Below are 19,644 nucleotides of genomic sequence, written 5' to 3'. Positions count from 1 at the left end.
GTTTAAATATGAGAGAAGTGCCAAGCATTTTAGGAGATAGATTTAAAAAAACAGACTAACTAATTGTCAAAAACTACAGATTTTTGGAAATCATTTGACAATTTCTTAGTCTTTTTATTTAATATTAATAATTACCACAATATCATCTTCTCAACAACACAAAAAGTGGAGATAGATTTGCTGTTTACCAACTAAAAATCGTGATAATATAAGTTAAATGCTTTCAGTGACTGAAGGAGAATTACTTGTTATAAGTTTAAAAAATATTATAATTTTGTCCATATTAAGGTACGTACAGATATACGCTCCGCGAACATGAGCAATTCACTTTTAATCAGCTAACTATATCTGTATTTTTACGGAAACGGTATAATATAAAAAAAACGGTATATATAAAAAGCTTGTCATCAACTGATTAAAAGTGAATTGCTCATGTTCGCGGCGCGTAAATCTATACGCACCTTTAGGGAGAACGTGAACCGCAGAACCCGAAACGCTCTCTGTGTGTACACACCTTAAAAATCAGAATATAAACGAATATCTGCTTAGTGGAACTATTGTTTTTTAAGAGAAGAATTCCAAACGTTTAAAACGAGCCACACATCTCGTAAACGAATACAGCTTTCACTGTAGAAAATTATCGAAAACTGTATCCGACACCAACATGTATTCCCAGAATAAGATTTGATGGAATGATTGATCAGGTTCAGATTTAACGCTTTTATTCCCAAAAACCGAGGGCATGGAATGATTGATCTGGTCCAGACTTTAGGACATTTAATGGCATGAAACAGATAAGAATTCAATCTCAAGCAATAAAAACTTATTTGAATTTTGTACTCTCTGTTTTTACTCTTATTGACTATATTATATATTGTAGACTGTTGAGATCTCTTTATTTACCGTACGGTACTGTTGAATCTCATCTCTCAATAACCTTCCTATTACCCACGCACAAGCCTTGTAAATATGTGAACATCACCCTCAGCAATTTCGGCAAACCTTGATAGTGATGAAAATTTCTCTCAATAGCCTTCCTTTTACCCACGCACAAGCCTTGTAAATATGTGAACATCACCCTCAGCAATTTCGGCAAAACCTTGATAGTGGTGAAAATTTGTTTGACAATCAGTTATTCGAATAATTTGCGGGAAATTTGACAGATTTCTCCAAACTCCTACAGGTAAAGGATCGTAAAATGTGAAATGAATCATTTGAAGACAGAAGAATTATTCATCCAGTACAGTGAAGAAGAAGAAGAAGAAGAAGAAGAAGAAGAAGAAGAAGAAGAAGAAGAAGAAGAAGAAGAAGAAGAAGAAGAAGAAGAAGAAGAAGAAGAAGAAGAAGAAGAAGAAGAAGAAGAAGAAGAAGAAGAAGAAGAACTAGTGATACACATGAGACTATGTAATGGGACCTTTCACACTGAGCACGGTCGAACGAGTATGAATAGTCCCATTTGAACTTATGGGAATAATATTATCACTGAGCCGCACACGTTTACTGATACTGATATGTGCCATCCGTCAATCCGGGCGAGCGTAGCGTGCCTGCCTGCTATAGTGAGATTCACGTTAAAGAGTTAGCACCTGATTAACATTGGTTTGCTATCCTTGTCTGTCATTAGACAAAGCAGATAGCTCTATCATAGAGAAACAATAGCGTAAGTAGATATCCCATGGTATAGGGCGTTTATGTCGCAACTTTTACTGTTATCTCAAGCCGATTACTATCGATTATTGTCGATTTTTACTTTTTTTGACCGGGTAAGAGTGTATGAACGGCACAATATGAGAGACTACCAGCGTCATAAAGCTTCACGGGAAAGAACTAGGTGGACTATCGGCTTGAGATAACAGTAAAAGTTGCGACATAAACGCCCTATACCATGGGATATCTACTTATGCTATTGTTTCTCTATGGCTGTATCCATTTCTACATCTATCATTCTACATTCTATCCATTTCTACATTTCTACAGAATAAAACTAAACTAAACTGAACTAAACTAAACTAAACTAAACATCAGCACTGTTGCCAAATCGTTTGTTGACTATGAAGAAACATAATGAACTACAAGAGTAATTCATCTCAATACACGTATTTAAGTATTAAGTATTACAGTATTTAAGTATTACAGTATTTAAGTATTAAATATTAAGTATTACACGTATATAAGTATTTTAGTGATAGTAATGTGAAATATTTCTTCTATGTTTGGTTTTGAAGCATCTAAATTCAAAAACCTACTTTGTGAAAATAATTAAGGACTGGAAATTTGGTGAAGTGAACAACTACAAGACTTAACCTATTTCGGACTATGTGTAACCTTATCTAAATTTGGGAGAGGAATAGCACAAGTTTACCTCATTTTTTCTCTCCCTATCATTTTGCTGATGTACTTATTGTACGAATCAATGAAGAATAAAGTACTAGTTATTGATAACCATTATTTAAAATGTGTTGTTGGTTATCCATCTTGTTTCCACTATTATTATCACTATTAAATTTTATAAAACTTTAAAGTGAAAAAGCACTCACATTATTTGTTTAAGGTTATTAATAACCTTAAACACTTCAGTTCCTGTTTGGCTTGAAAATGTGCAATACCAGCACGAAACGGACGTCGCCACATCAAATAATGTGAGTGCTTTTTCACTTTAAAGTTTTATAAAATTTAATAGTGATTATTTAAAAAATTAGACTGTAGTGTCGTCAAAAATAGTCCAAAAACAATAAATCATTAAAAATCATGACAAAATATATTTTCTTGGTGAATAAAATTTTACTTGACAATGTCGATATTACAGTGTAATTTTTTTCCAATAATAGCTAATTATTTATTAATCAACATGTGAATCGTTTATTGTCAGAGCTCACACTCAATTGAAAATAAACGCCAAGTCCGAAAGCGCTCCTAATGGTGATTGATAGTTATTAGCTACTTTTTACAAATACCGGGTGACCCAGAATAACGGGAACTTTTAAAAACGCCATAAAACAATAGTGGGAAGGGCAAAAATAATTTTATTTAAACTAATGTGAAGTTCAAGACTTGCCATTTCAGAATTATTAATAGCATCTATCACTTTTTGACAATTATTACTTCCTTTGAATGGCTTCCTCCTGAACGAATCTGTGTTGACGATTCCTCATTGATCGCTGCAATATCTCATCTGGGATATTGTGGATTTCATTTTCAATTTGTTTTAATTTTTAATTAATTCAAAATAATTGATCAAATTGTGAGCGGAATCCCCACTGCACGGCAGTTAATGGCAACTGTGCCAGTGACTATTGTTTGGTAACCGTGTAATCTCACGATTAGGTTGCGTTTCAAGATTCAAGATTCAAGATTCAAGATTTTTATTCGCCATTAAGTACAGTACAAGTTTATCTTATACTAGCGTACAATAGGTCGTAGTCACTAATCTCATTAAGACTTATATTACAGTCGAGTCAAAAAGAATCAATTAAATGAGCATATTATTCAATAAGCTGTCAAATAGTCATAAACATTAAGTATGCAAGAAACATAATTAACATGTATGCATGTTGAAACATAAATTACAAACATAAAACATTTCCTGGTCCAATGGATCTGACCACCTGCGATTTTCTGTTTGTGGAGCTATCTCAAATCTAACGTTTTCACAACTTGACCAATAACTTTGGTTTAATCATAACAGACAATTCAAAATGAAATTAACAATATCCCAGCTAAAATGTTGCAACAATCGTTCAGGAATCTCAACACAGATTTAAAGAGTGTATTCGTGCAGGGGGAAGCCATCTTAATGAGGTAATATTGTCAAAAAGTGATAGATGTTATTAATAATACTGAAATAATCTTGAACTTTACATTAGTTTAAACAAATCATTTTTCCCTTCCCACTTTTGTTTTATGGCGTTTTTAAAAGTTCCCGTTATTCTGGGTCACCCGATATAAATAATAATGTCGAGTGACCTAGATGGCTCAGGTCTGGTGTCAGAGTTTTCAGGTCGCAATTGATCAATTTCAGGGCCTCTGACATGACCTAACAACTGCTTTTTAGGCAAAAATATTTACAAAAATTGAGACTGCTTTGGTGTCTCAAAAGTCCACTTGGTTTTCCTCAGTGGCGTCTAAACCATAAACTTGTCATTGCATTGGGTGAGAATTCGCGCCGAAGTATAGCAACACCAATGTTAATCAAATACTGCCATTATAACGTGGACCTCACTATAGTAGAGAAGTATATTTATTTATACATTGATAGATACAATATAATTCTCAACTATGGATGATTGGGAAAGGAACAACAGGCTCAAAGCCCAAAACTATTCCTTTCCCAAATTTAGATAGAAATTGTCCAAGAATAGGTTATGCAGTATCTATATATATGAAAGCGAAATGACACTCACTCACTCACTGTTTTGGTAGAGAGTTAGTGGGGAGGATATTTTTAATACTCTTTCCGAAGAATGGACATTGATATGTCCAAAGCTCCGCCAATTTATGTAGATGCATAACAATATGATTACTATCTATAGTTATTATATTACAAATTGCTTTTTCATATCATATACAGTTCAATATTTATTTTCTTAGTCTATATTATGTAAATTCATCTATAATTTTGCTGTATTGTAAGCTATTTTATATAAGTGTATAAGCCAGTATATATTGTAATCTACATAAATAAAGTACTGAATCAATCAATCAATCAATCGCAGAACTAGAAATCTACCGGACCAAAAACGTTCAAATTTGGTAGGTTTGTTCAGTTGGCCCTTTAGTGGCGCACTAAGAACGGATTTGGAAGAATTTCCAAAGATACGCCAAAAATCTGCGTTTTTTAGCTTTTTCTCAGCTTCATCGAGAACAAATGAACAGAAAATGTTCAATTTTAGTACAGAAGCTCAGCTAGGGTGTAATAATGTTGTGTTAGAAGGAATTTGCAATAACGTCAAAGATACGTCCAAAATCTGCGTCTTTCCACCGTTGTTTTTTTGCGCTTTCTAAGCTTTATCGAGAACAAATCAACAGAAAATGTTCAAATTTACTACAGAAGCTCAGCTGGGGTGTGATAATGTTGTGTTAGAAGGAATTTGAAATAATACCAAAGATACGCGCAAAATTAGCGGTTTTTTGCGTTTTGTCAGTTCTTTCATCAAGTAATAGGCAGAAAATGTTCAAATTTGGTACAGAGGTTCAGCTGGGGTCTAAAAATTTTGTGATGAGGTGACTTTAATATTTCATCAAAGATACGCCCAAAATCAGCGTTTTTCCCAACGTTTTTCTTCAGCTTTTCTGTGTTTTCTCAGTACTTTGACTTTCTGATGGAATGAAGCATGCTCAAATAAAAAAAACAGGCGAGCGAAGCGAGCCCGCTGATCTCATTTTTCAAATTCAAATTTTCAAATTCAAAATTTATTTATTCAAGTAAGTCACAACACATTCTGGTCTATACACGAATCTACAATAAATTACAGTACAACAGCTGATTATGCAACAAATTTCACATATTATGAAAACTTATTAATTACAATGAAGATTGAATGGAACATTACAATATTGATAATATAGTATTGTAATGTAACTAACTTTTGGACGATCCAGTCGGGGGGTTCAGGGGCGGAGCCCCCTGGCTAGACGGATATGGCGAGCGAAGCGAGCCTGACGGCTAGTACTATGATAAAACTATTAAAAATTACGATTTTTCAAGTTCCTACCTTGATAGATGTCTTCGATGACGGCGTCACATTCTCCAGTCAGCGCTGAGTACAGAGCGAGGGCATTCTTACATGCAATGGCCACCACTTCTCCGTTGGGGGAAAATGCTAGCTTTGCCTTTGAGTCGCCTTTGAACGCCTTACAGCTGCCTGTCAGGATCAGATGAGGGTCTTCCCCTTTCTCGAACTCAACTGCAAGATAAACCATAATAATATTAATTAATTGAGAATCAATCAATCAAAAATTCTTTATTAGTTCTTCAAAACAAAAAGTATACAAAAAAATCTGGTGTGGCGCACTCACACAACTTTCCTTGCCGTTATGAAAATTGATCACCTGACGCTAGTGTTCCCGCGCATCTCAAGTCTACTATTCAAAGATTTGAGCCAGCTGGTGACAAGGCAATAACGCTGGAGACACATGAGGTCTGCTATCTCTTCATAGTGAATCATTTAATAGAATCAACAGTTGCCAACAGTTTGAAATTGGATAATCACATTATCTCGAATTTCGAGCTTATTTTTAATTTTAGGTGAAAATGTTACTGAATATTAATTGTAGAGATTCTCATGCTCAATCTATTCCACTCGAAATTTTTTGTTTAGATTGTATCTGAAGCCTTGTAATTGAGAATCTGAAATCAAACTTTGCATAGATGGGGCGGAGCTTCTGAAATTTTTACAGATATGGTACTTGTGACAGTTGATAGAGCTTATCAATGACTACCTACTTTAGGTATAATTTGATCAAAATCGTTGGAGCCGTTTCCGAGAAAATCAAAAAACCTGTTTTTGACAACATTTTCGCCATTTTAGCCGCCATCTTGAATTGCATCAGATCGAAATTGTTCGTGTCAGATCCTTATAGTGATAGGACCTTAAGTTCCAAATTTCAAGTCATTCCGTTAATTGGGAGATGAGATATCGTGTACACAGACGCACATACACTCATACACACACACACACACACACACACACACACACACACACACACACACACACATACAGACCAATACCCAAAAACCAGTTTTTTGGACTCAGGGGACCTTGAAACGTATAGAAATTTATAAATTGGAGTACCTTAATTTTTTTCGGAAAGCAATACTTTCCTTACCTATGGTAATAGGGCAAGGAAAGTAAAAATTATTACTAAAGAAGAAATTATAATAACATTCATACAGAAATATGTTCTATCTAATCACAGTAAATTGAGATTAATTCCCAGAGGGAAGCAAAAATTTCCCTCACAAAGGCCCGGTTTCACAAAAGCCGGTAAAATTTCAATCCTGATTAACTTCACGTGAACCAAATCAGAGAAGACAATTTCAAAAAGATGGATCTACTGGAATTAATGAAGATTCAAAATAACCCGGCTTTTTTGCAACCGGCATTAAGTACCTGATTGAATGATTACAAAAGTTCAACAGCTGAGCCATAATTTTGACACAGTCCCACACACATGAACTCGCTCACTCACTTCCATCACCAACAGACGACGAAATAATTATTATCAGCAGTTTTTCCAAGGATGAATAATAATAATTATTATTCTTTTAATGTCCTTCAGCGAGTTTTCCCAGGGATGACACCTAGTGCAATCGAATCTTTATATTATAAACCTACTATGTTCTGAATGTCTCTATTTATTGATAAACAGAACACAATTCTCTAAAATTAACGTGTTTATATTTTACAGCTGGCTATACGTCAGCTTAGGAATTCCGGGGATGCGATATTTTGATTTTCCACAGAATCACTCGCTCACTTTTTACTATCCACAGACGACGAGAGTCTCAGCTGTTTCAGCCAAGGATGAATTATCTTTTTAATGTCGTTCAGTGAGTTTTCCCAAGGATGAGATCTAGTGCAATCGAGTCTTTATATTATAAACCTACTATGTTCTGAATTTCGTGAGAATCGTTAGAGCCGTTTTCGAGATACGGTGAAATACAAACATATAAACATCTCAACATCTAAACATATAAACAGAAGTTGCTCGTTTAATAGTATAGGATATAATATTATGCAGATATTGCAATTGCTAAGATGTTGATTAATACATTGTAATAATTGAACGAGCGTTAGCGAGTTATCACTTTTGACCTATTGAAGGCCAAAGTCGTTATCCGTCTGTTTCTATGTTCTACAATAACTTAAGAAAGAATTGATCAATCAGCTTCAAATTTTGAACACGTATTCTTCGAACTTTTTTACAGGTAAAATTCGTTGGACAACGAAATTGACTCATCCTTCAGGATATAAAAATAACATTAAATGTGCATAAGAAAAAATTGTTGTGATTCATCATTTAGGCCGGTTGCAGACGAACCACTATCCCATGTGGGATGTGGGACCGACATACCACAGACCAATACAACTAAAGGTGAGCGCACACATATCGAAGGACGCACACAGTCATCGAACGGACGGCACGCATCGGACGGATCGGACGATTAGATTTGATGCATTGTTTGCCGTCCGTCCGATGACGATCTGTGTGCGTCTACCTTAACACAGAGAGACTTTCACACTACATTCGAGAAAATGCTTATTAGTGCAACAGTTTTCAGATGTTTGTATTATACTCGGGTGATTTTATCAGATGTTTTTATCAAATTCGAGATACACTATCACAGCGACTGCGATTGTGGTACAGAAGCTAGGGGAAGCGTAGTGCTCAAACCAGTGGTACCACAATCGCAAGGAAAATAATCGCTACCACAGCGCGCAACGCCATTTGGAAGTATCAGTGCCACTGCCATGCCTGAAAATGCATTCCATATGCGCTGCGTTTGTGGTACCACACAAGGAAAATAGTAGCTCCCACATCCCACATTCGATAGTGGTTCGTCTGCAACCGGCCTTAGTCAGCTGAAGAGTTCATTTCTTGCAATTACAACAGTTTCCCCATTTCATTCATAACATTAGCTGAGGCTATTTGGAAGCTATCACACATACAGACCCCTTCATGCACTGAAACATGATTCCAGCTGGTTAATATACAACATAATTTGAAACTTTTACACCAACAAACTGATACGGGTTGATATAGTAAAGTGCGGTTTTCGCCGTTCATTTTCTCCTGGAACTCTGTATCGAAATCATGTATCATGAATCTGGATTCATATGAGGGACAAAGATTTTGAAGCGACAGAGTAATTTTTGATTTCAAATAGGAACCCAAATGAAACCTACTGTCAATATTATTCTTGTAGAAGAAATATTTACCTGTTTCCATAACTTTCACCAACTCTGTATAGGTTGCAGGTTTCAAAGATAACAATACAACAGTTTTCGAGTTCTCAAACCCAGGAGGTCACTAGTTAACCGAGAATTCAAACTGATGAGCGTTTAAATCTCCTGAAGTCTTTCTTAAGCCAAGTTTGAAAGTTTGATGTAGTTATAAATTGTTGAAAAGATTTCAATAGAGCAATTTGCAATATTCAATTCACACAATTTATAGGGTGGTCCACGTTATATTGACAGTGGAGAAAGATAGGATAACAGGCCGATTCTCTGCCTTGCCACTGCCTTCTTTAGAAGAAACCAGTGTAACTGATGTAACATCAACTGTTCATTCACCTTATTTAGTTTGACACATGTTAAATACGTTTTTGTATCCAAGACAAATAAAGTTCAGTTTTGGCTCTCATGTAGAGGACACATTATAAGAAAGTTTTATTGTAACCAACTATTCTATTTGGTAATTGTAATTTATCAAATATTCTCTGTATTTGATGTGGTAGTTTTAGCTTTTTGTGAAATAAAAATTTATTTATTTATTTGGGAGAGGAATAGCACAAGGTTACCTTATTTTTTTATCCCCATCATTTTGATAATGCAGCCTACTGGTTGTATGAATCAGGCTTTCAATCAGGCTTATTTTGGCATAAAGCTGTAAGCCACTATAATCTGTAATTTTTCTATTGATGTGAATGAATAATTAAACAAATATTGTATCAATTAGCATAGAAACCTCTTAATATTTTTACTGTTTCAGATTGGTTGCAAGATGCAAGAAGTCTTGCAAGATGCAAGAAGTCTTGCAAGATGCAAGAAGTCTTACTTTTGGTGTTGAAAACCTTCCACGTGCCATCTTTGGACACGGTGGCCATTTTGGATGAGTCACAGTTGAATCCAAAGTCATGAACCCCAGCGCTGTGGCCTTTCAACTCGAATGCTCGCGACACCTTGCTGAATTCCCCGGTCTTCTTGAAGATCACCTCCCACACTTTCACATCGGGAGCGAAACCTGTAAAATTCAAAAATTATAACGTTAATGTTGATTTTTAGCGAAAAATAAAATCATTTTCAAGAGTGAATTATCTGGATTGCTATTGAAAAAATCTGGAGTGGCGCACTCACACAACTGTCCTTGCCATTAAGAAAATTGATCACTGACGCTAGTGTTCCCGCGCATCTCAAGTCTACTATTCAAATATTTGAGCCAGCTGGTGACAGGGCAATAACGCTGGAGACACACATGAGGTCTGCTATCTCTTCATAGTGAATGATTTAATAGAATCAACAATAATTTGCTCACATTTTCTCGAATTTAAAGCTTATTTTCAATTTTAGGTGAAAATGTTACTGAACATTAATTGTAGAGATTTTCATGCTCAATCCACTCCACTTGATTTTTTTTGTTTCAATTGTATCTGAAGCCTGATAATTGGGAAGGGAATCTATCTGCATTGATGGGGCGGAGCTCCTGAAATTTTTACAGATATGGGACTTGTGGCAGTTGATAGAGCTTATCGATGACTATTTTAGGTATGAATTTGATCAAAATCGTTGTAGCCGTTTCCGAGAAAATCACGAAAAATCCTGTTTTTGACAACATTTTCGCCATTTTAGCCGCCATCTTGGATTGCATTTGATCGAAATTGTTCGTGTCGGATCCTTATAGTGAAAGGACCTTAAGTTCCAAATTCCAAGTTATTCCGTTAATTGGGAGATGAGATATCGTGTACACAGACGCACTTACACTCATAGACGCACATACACTCATACACACACACACACATACAGACCAATACCCAAACACCAGTTTTTTGGACTCAGGGGACCTTGAAACGTATAGAAATTTAGAAATTGGGGTACCTTAATTTTTTCGGAAAGCAATACTTTCCTTACCTATGGTAATAGGGCAAGGAAAGTAATAATCATTCATTTATTTGCATCAATGTTGATTTTTTAATGAATGAGAAATCATGGATGTGAAGAATCTACAGATTGAAATAAATTGGAATTTGCATTTGTTCAAATGCCAATTAATGAATAATTATTATTGAAAGAAAATCCCAACATTTTCTGCCCCAACGAAAAGCCAAGCGACTGCAAATATTGACAACAGGATAAACAGCTAAATGGAAATTCGATGAGCGCTACTATACAAAAATTATTTGTGAGCCCGGGGAATCGAACCCAGTATCTACTAAGTTGCCGGTCAGGAACACCATACTGGATAGCAGCGCTCATTTTATACAAAGCCATAGTGGCCAGCCAGTCTACAGATTGAATTAAAGTGAAAGTTGCATTTGTTCAAATCCTAATTAATGAATAATTAGGTATTATCATAGAGAAACAATAGCGTAAGTAGATATCCCATGGTATAGGGCGTTTATGTCGCAACTTTTACTGTTATCTCAAGTTGATAGTCAACGTAGTTCTTTCCTGTGAAGCTTTATGACACTGGTAGTCTCTCATATTGTGTCGTTCATACACTCTCACCCCAACAAAACAGTAAAATTCGACAATAATCGACAGTAATCGGCTTGAGATAACAGTAAAAGTTGCGACATAAACGCCCTATACCATGGGATATCTACTTACGCTATTGTTTCTCTATGTTATTATTAAACAAAAATCCCAATTGAATGCTGCATTTATTTTTCAGCATTTAATTGGGATTTTTGTTTAATAAAGATGTGGAGAATCTTGTATGATAAGAACATCAATCATTTTGATGAATGAAAAATCTTAATAATTACTTTAAAGTATGAATGTAAAATTTACACTGTGAACAGAGACATTGTGGAATTTCTCCATATTATGGTGGAATAAAAGAAATATTGTCAGTTCCACATAATTTATTTGAGCCAAACTTAAGTTACACTTGAGGTATCATCATCATCATCATCATCAGTAGTAGTCGTTTTTGGTTGCCTCAAATTCATCAATTTTCTCAGTCCAACAAAAAAAACTCCGATGATGATGATGATGCTTCAAGTGCATTGGAACTTCAGTTTGGCTCAAATTATGTCGAACTGACAGTATCGCTTTTATTTCGCCTTAAGTATGAACGTTCTCAGTAGTAAATAATAATATTAATAATAATAATATCGAGTGACCTGGCTGACTTAGGTCTGGAGTTTTCAGGTCACAACTGATCAATTTCAGGGCCTCTGACAGTAGTATATCATGAGGGTGGAATCAAGTACAAGAATCAGAGCAGTAGCCTACTATTGAATTTCATTTCAACATTATTGGGCTTACAGTGGCCTATCATTACTATTCAATTGTCACTGTCTACAAAACATGCTAAAAAACTTTAATAATGCTTATTGAGCTTATAAAAATCTTACAATTAAATTAGTCAAATCAATGAGTTTGACAATATCAAGTGATTTTCATTCAATATGGATATCTACCACAACATCACCTTCACAACTACACAGAGAGCTTATAAACCACATGATTTTTTTATAAGATAATTTATTCATTTATAAGGATATTGTGGGGATTGGATGCAAATGATTAATCAATTTTCCTGTATCCTTGAAAAATGTACATCAACTTGATAAATCAGCATAAAGGTTCCCAAAAATAAGAGCCTTATGCTATAAAAAAATGAGAAATAAGGACCTAGAATTGATCCTAAACATTTCTGCTTGGAAATAATAATAGAATAATGTTACAGTAAATATTTATGCGGATTAAGTATACTACATATTGAGCATAGTCTACTCACTATGAGAACCACAAACTTCGCTTGAACCACAAACTATGAGCAAACTTCGCTTGATCCACAAACTATGAGCAAACTTCGCTTGAACCACAAACTATGAGCTAACTTCGCTTGAACCACAAACTATGAGCAAACTTCGCTTGAACCACAAACTATGAGCTAACTTCGCTTGAACCACAAACTATGAGCAAACTTCGCTTGAACCACAAACTATGAGCAAACTTCGCTTGAACCACAAACTATGAGCAAACTTCGCTTGAACCACAAACTATGAGCTAACTTCGCTTGAACCACAAACTATGAGCAAACTTCGCTTGAACCACAAACTATGAGCAAACTTCGCTTGAACCACAAACTATGAGCAAACTTCGCTTGAACCACAAACTATGAGCTAACTTCGCTGAACCACAAACTATGAGCAAACTTCGCTTGAACCACAAACTATGAGCAAACTTCGCTTGAACCACAAACTATGAGCAAACTTCGCTTGAACCACAACTATGAGCTAACTTCGCTTGAACCACAAACTATGAGCAAACTTCGCTTGAACCACAAACTATGAGCAAACTTCGCTTGAACCACAAACTATGAGCAAACTTCACTTCTATGCAGTTTACATTATTTAGAGCTCTAAATTTTACTTTTAGTCAAATTTAGGCAACTGAGCATAAGAATTGTAATGCGTATAATGTGATTGACTTTTTCTGTGAGACATTTAGTGTAAAGAGAGGAACAAACCAAAAGAGTTTCAAATAATAATAGAAGCATTATTTTCAGTGAATTTACAAAGCAAGTAGTCCCTTAGAACACTGTGTCACTGCATGATGTTTTGTTTATAATATACAGAGTGAGTCATATATGTATGGGAACCCTTCAATAAATTGGGAACTGTTGTAGATATAACACTGTAACTTTTAGGATAAGGTTATTGGTCGAATACTCTACCTTTTGACGTACAACTGAATTTATTTCAACCCCTCATAACGGAGTGACTTAGGGGTTGTAACTTGAATATTTCTAATGTAAACACCCGTTGTGTGGCACATAATTTTGTCATATTTCTTGTATTGAAAAGGCCTTTAAAATGATGTACTACACAATGTACTACACATTCAAAATATTTCTTTAGTTCCAAACCCTCATTTCCTTAAAAACTAAGACTTCAATCATCCGCCATTTTGAAAACAAGTATCATAGAACATTTTTAACCCACAAAATGGGTGTTTACACTTCAAATATTCGAGTTACTACCCCTAAGTCACCCCCTTATGAGGGGTTGAAATTCAGTTGTACGTCTAAAGGTAGAGTATTCAACAAATAACTTATCCTGGAAGTTACAGTATTTTTTTTTTCATTTTGCATAGGCCAACTAAGGACCACAGTAATTCACCATTAAACATTATCCTAAACGCCATCATTATTATTATTATCTACGTTGGTTTCCCGCTTCAGTCTCCAATATTCTTTCATCCTCGCACACTGAGCGATTCGTCTTTCTAACGACCAAGTTTCAATTCTGGGTTCATCTGGGAAAACATTAACTTTAAGCTGATTCCGTAGCTCTGCTCTGATTAGTAAATCTGCCTCTGTTATATTTAATTTTTGCATATCCTTCTTAAGGTGCGTACAGACTGTCGTTCTGCTCCGCAACCGAACGTCACTCCAGCAGAGCGATTGATGATCGACCGGCGAGCAACAGTGGTTCGACCGGGGAACGCGAGAAGATCTAACATCTTCCGTAACGTTCATGATGGGTGCGTGGGCGGTGCGACTGTGGTTCGATGGTGGTACGAGGGCGGTACGAGGGAGGAGCGTGCTCGGTGCGGGTTGGAAGCACGAATATGTGTACGCAGCTTTAGACTCTATAAACTAGTTCAACTTGGATTTCCCACTTATTTTCTTGAATATTTTATTTTATTGTCTTACAGTATTATGTTTACAACAGTCTTCAATTTATTGAAGGGTTCCCATACATATGACTCACTCTCTATAGATGTTATTGTCTTTTATAATATTATTTTACCAGAGGCAGCCACAAATCTGCCACACGGCGACACCTGGGCTTTATTGGTGTTGATTAGATAAGTGTCGATTGTCTCCAGTACAGTCCCTTTCAGATCCCAGATGGTCAGCTGGTTGGAGGCAGAACAGCTCATCATGTACTTCCCCCGTCACCGAGATGCCTATCGATATCGTTTCATCCTCATGTATCTGAAAAATACAAATAAAGTCAATCTATAGTGAGGTCCACGTTATAATGACAGTATTTGATTAACATTGGTGTTGCTATCCTTGTCTCGTCTTTGTATCATCTTCCTATAGTAAGGTCCACGTTATAAAGACAGTATTTAATTAACATTGGTGTTGCTATCCTTGTCTATCATCCTTTCACCAAAATTTGATACAAAACTTCCAAACTTTGAATGAATACTACAAACCATGGGATATCTTCTATTTCTCTTTGGTATCACCATAAATGATACAGTATGCAGTTTTAATATTTAATTTCATATTTGTTGTATTTGTATGATTTGGCCATGAACAAGTTAAATGATCATCCATTATTTATACGGTATCACCACAAAATGATACAGTATCAACACAAATGATACAATATCATTTCAACTAGATACATAGCACCTAAATTTGATACAAAACTTCTAAACTTTGAATGAGTTCTACAAATCTTGGGATATCTTCTTATGCTATATTTTCACTTTGGTATCACCACAAAATGATACAGTATCACCACACATGGTACAGTATCAACACAATATGATTTAGTATCATCTCAATTTGATACACAGCACCAAAATTTGATACATAATCGAATTCTACAAACCATGGGATATCTTCTTCTGCTATCTTTTCTCTATGTTATCACCACAAAATGATATAGTATCAATCACCACAAATGGTATAGTAAAAACACAATATGATACAGTATCAACACAATATGATACAGTATTATCTCAACTCGATACACAACACCAGAATTTGATACAAAACTTCCAAACTTTGAATGAACTCTACAAACCATGGGATATCTTCTTATGCTATCTTTTCTCTTTGGTAACACCACAAAATGATACAGTATCACCACACATGGTACAGTATCAACACAGTATGATACAGTATCAACTCAATTTGATACACAGCACCAAAATTTGATACAAAATTGAATTCTACAAGCCATGGGATATCTTCTTATGCTATCTTTTCTCTTTGGTAACACCACAAAATGATACAGTATCACCACACATGGTAAAGTATCAACACAATATGATACAGTATCATTTTAGCTTGATACACAATAAACAAATTTGATACAAAACTTCCAAACTTTGAATGAATTCTACTATAGTGAGGTCCACGTTATAATGGTAGTGTATTAAGATAGGAGAACAGCGTTGTCGATTCTCTGTCTTGATTAATTATATTTCTGCATTGTCAAGAACAGATCTGGCATCGTTGCGGAGCTAGAAAAGGATAGTACGACCTTCTTTGTCGAATGTTAGACAAGGATAGCAACAAGTTAATCAAATACTGACATTATAACGTCGACCTCACTATAGCACTGGGATAATATATTCTTATGCTATATTTTCTCTTTGGTAACACCACAGAATGATACGGTATCATCACACATTGTACAGTTCCAACACAATATGATACAGTATCATCACACATATTACAGTATCAACACAGCATGATACAATATCATCTCAAATTGATACACAACACCAACATTTTATACAAAACTTCCAAACTTTGAATGAATTCTATAAACCATGGGATATCTTCTTAAGATATATTTTCTCAATTCTTGAACAAAAGGTGCCAGTTGCACAAAAGCGAATGTAATTTTAATTTTGATTAATTCTTTTTAAAACATTTTTAAAAAAGCCTTCTCCGATTAGTTCTCCTGAAATTAATCACGATTAAAATTTAACCGCCTTTTGTGCAAACCAGGCCTAGGACTATCGGTTTGAGTCAAGAGTGAAATTTGGAACATAAACGCCCTATATCTTCTTATGCTATCTTTTCTCTTTGGTATCCCCATGAATGATACAGTATCACAACAAAATGATACAGTATCACCACACATGGTACAGTATCAACGCAACATGTATCACAACAAAATGATACAGTATCACCACACATGGTACAGTATCAACGCAACATGTATCACAACAAAATGATACAGTATCACCACACATGGTACAGTATCAACGCAACATGTATCACAACAAAATGATACAGTATCACCACACATGATACAGTATCAACGCAACATGATACAGCATCATCTCGACTTGATACACAACACCAAAATTTGATACACAACTTCCAAACTTTCAATGAATTCTACAAACCAAGGGAAATCTTCTTATGTTATTTTTTATCTATCATTTTATTATGTTATAATCTTTTCTCTGATGTTATTATAGAGTTACCTTTGGGAACTTGATGCCAGAAGGACTACAGGTGATCCATGTATCAGTCTTGTTCACCTTATAGATCTCGATTTGATTTTCAGTAGCTCTGTTGATGATTAACGCCTTGGAGTTGGGAGCCCACTTTATCAGATTGGCGTGGTCCAGCTCTATGTTCTGTCTCAGATACTTGTGCTCTTTGCCTTTCCAGTCCTTGGTGTTCCAGATGAAAACAGCTCGATCTACAACAAACAGAATTTCAAAAATTAAATCACTCCATTAAATTAAATTGAATTTGTTGAAATGAATAATGTGACACATAGTATGTAAACTACATTTGGAATGTTGTATTTAAATTTAAATAAGAACAGTTTTGGGCAATGTACCTAGAATATATTCTAGGAAAATTGGTTTTGAGCACAAGCTCAATTGCACTTGTTCAAGTGATTGACAGCATTTGATTTGGAATTTATAACAAAACAATATGCAGTGGATGAATAGCCTAAGAGATTGGACTTTTTCAAATGGTTAACAGAATTGAATTTCAAATTTAGAACAAAACAATATACAGTAAATGAATAATGCATTGCACTTATAAAAGCGCTTCACTTATATGGGCTAATTTTGTACAAATTAATAAAAACTTGTAGTACGCTTTATTATTAAAAACTTTAAAATATTTCAACGACTATAGTTTCGACCATAACTTAGGTCATTTTCAACGTTGAACAAATTCAACTTTATTATTATTAAAAACTTTAAAATATTTCAACGACTATAGTTTCGACCATAACTTAGGTCATTTTCAACGTTGAACAAATTCAACTTTGAAAATGACCTAAGTTATGGTCGAAACTATAGTCGTTGAAATATTTGGTAAAGTTTTTAATAATAAAGGTTACTACAAGTTTTTATAAATATTAAAATTAAAATATTTGAAATCGTTGAAATATTTGGTAGAGTTTTTAATAATGAAGGGTACTACAAGTTTTTATTAATTTGCATTGCACTTGTATGACATCATTCAATTTGAAATTTAGAACCTAACAATATTGATAATGAGAATGACATAATACATGTATTCAAATGGTTGACAACGTGGATTGACTTTCGATAATTAATTTAATACATAATCATGATTGAATCAACACAATATAACAACAATACATACACATAATACAATCATATGAGCATTGAAAAATGTATAAAATATAAAACCCAATAATACAGTTTGTAATTAATGTTTGTGATAAAAGCAAGTATGTTAAAATAATGCTTAATAATGTTATGAGTGTTATAAAAGCTTATGTTACCAATGATTCTAATTGTTACAAATAATGGTTTGAAAATACGTTTATTTTTATTCCGTCTCATTTTCATGTAAATTATCCTCTGTTGCATAACTATACTTTTTCACTATTAAAATTAAATTTGAATTTTAAAAACACTCTGAGAGTAAATTCCTACAGTCTGATGATGACCCACAACAGGTCGAAACGATCGTCACTACCAAAGTAAGTGCATTTTTACTCCTCGAGTGTTTTTAAAATTCACGTTCAAATTATCCATTATTTATACTTCCAAACTCAATAATTGATATTCAGTAATTTTTTTATTGAAGTCTATCCAAATTGGATATGGATGTTTTCTATCCAGATTATAAACTAGTAGTTTATAATCGTAAACGTGTAGACCTCACGCAGTATTCTCATCCACAAGTACCTGATGTCAACTGTTTTAAATGTTAACAAAATCAGTTCACGTTTGAATTTGTATTCCATAATTTATTAATATTTATGTTGATTTAAACAATGAATAGATTTATGAATATTTCTATTCCAGAATTTATATAATATCCATCCAGTTCCGTGAAAGTCTTTCCATCTAATGAAAATTAATTTTTTTCAATCAAAAATATTATAATTTCTTCAGCATTATTTAGTTTATTTGATTATTTTTAATAACCTATTAAATTAGTTTTTTCGAATGTGAGAATATTAATACTGATGGACACGCATAATAATACCATGACTGCAAAACAAAATATTTAAACCAAAGACCTTAAAGCTGCGATTAGACCAAATTTATTAACAAAATGTTAATAACTCAATCCTTATAGATTATATTAGATTGAACATAACTTATCATACACATGATGAACATGTGTGTTTGTCAACTTGAGTTCAATCTAATAGAATCTATAAGGATTAAGTTATTAACATTTTGTTAATAACTTTGGTGTAAACCCAGCTTAAAGATGCATACCTCTTCAAGGTCTTTGATTGAAACTATAGACCTTATGGAAATACAGCAATAGACTGGCTTCTCCACACATCTGTGTAATCACTTGTCAGCTGATTCATGATGAATAATTCTATAGTCTGATTTTTACTCTAATATTGGCGTATGAAGGAGGCTCCTTTTCCTTTTATATTATCCTTGAAATGCAAAATTTCCAAAAACCGTGTATATACGTCGACACGCAATTAAAAAAGGAACATACCTGTCAAATTTCATGAAAATCTAT

General features: G+C 34.4%; 1 protein-coding gene across 1 annotated transcript in view; it reads right to left on the bottom strand.

Annotated features, from left to right (window-relative positions):
- The window catches only part of LOC111051410 (transducin beta-like protein 2), a 119,660-nt gene extending 101,368 nt beyond the window's left edge, over window positions 1-18,292 (bottom strand). The window contains 6 exon segments of the mRNA XM_039436026.1: window positions 5,712-5,903; window positions 9,778-9,963; window positions 14,705-14,852; window positions 14,854-14,892; window positions 17,139-17,359; window positions 18,289-18,292. Of these exon segments, the coding sequence (XP_039291960.1) occupies window positions 5,712-5,903; window positions 9,778-9,963; window positions 14,705-14,852; window positions 14,854-14,892; window positions 17,139-17,359; window positions 18,289-18,292 (790 nt within the window).
- Window positions 18,293-19,644: the final 1,352 nt, after the last annotated feature.

This window comes from Nilaparvata lugens, chromosome 10 (assembly GCF_014356525.2).
Source record: "Nilaparvata lugens isolate BPH chromosome 10, ASM1435652v1, whole genome shotgun sequence".
In the NCBI taxonomy this organism is placed as follows: Eukaryota; Metazoa; Arthropoda; class Insecta; order Hemiptera; family Delphacidae; genus Nilaparvata; species Nilaparvata lugens.
Note: the sequence above shows the minus strand (reverse complement) of the source record. Positions and strands in the feature narration are given on the sequence as shown.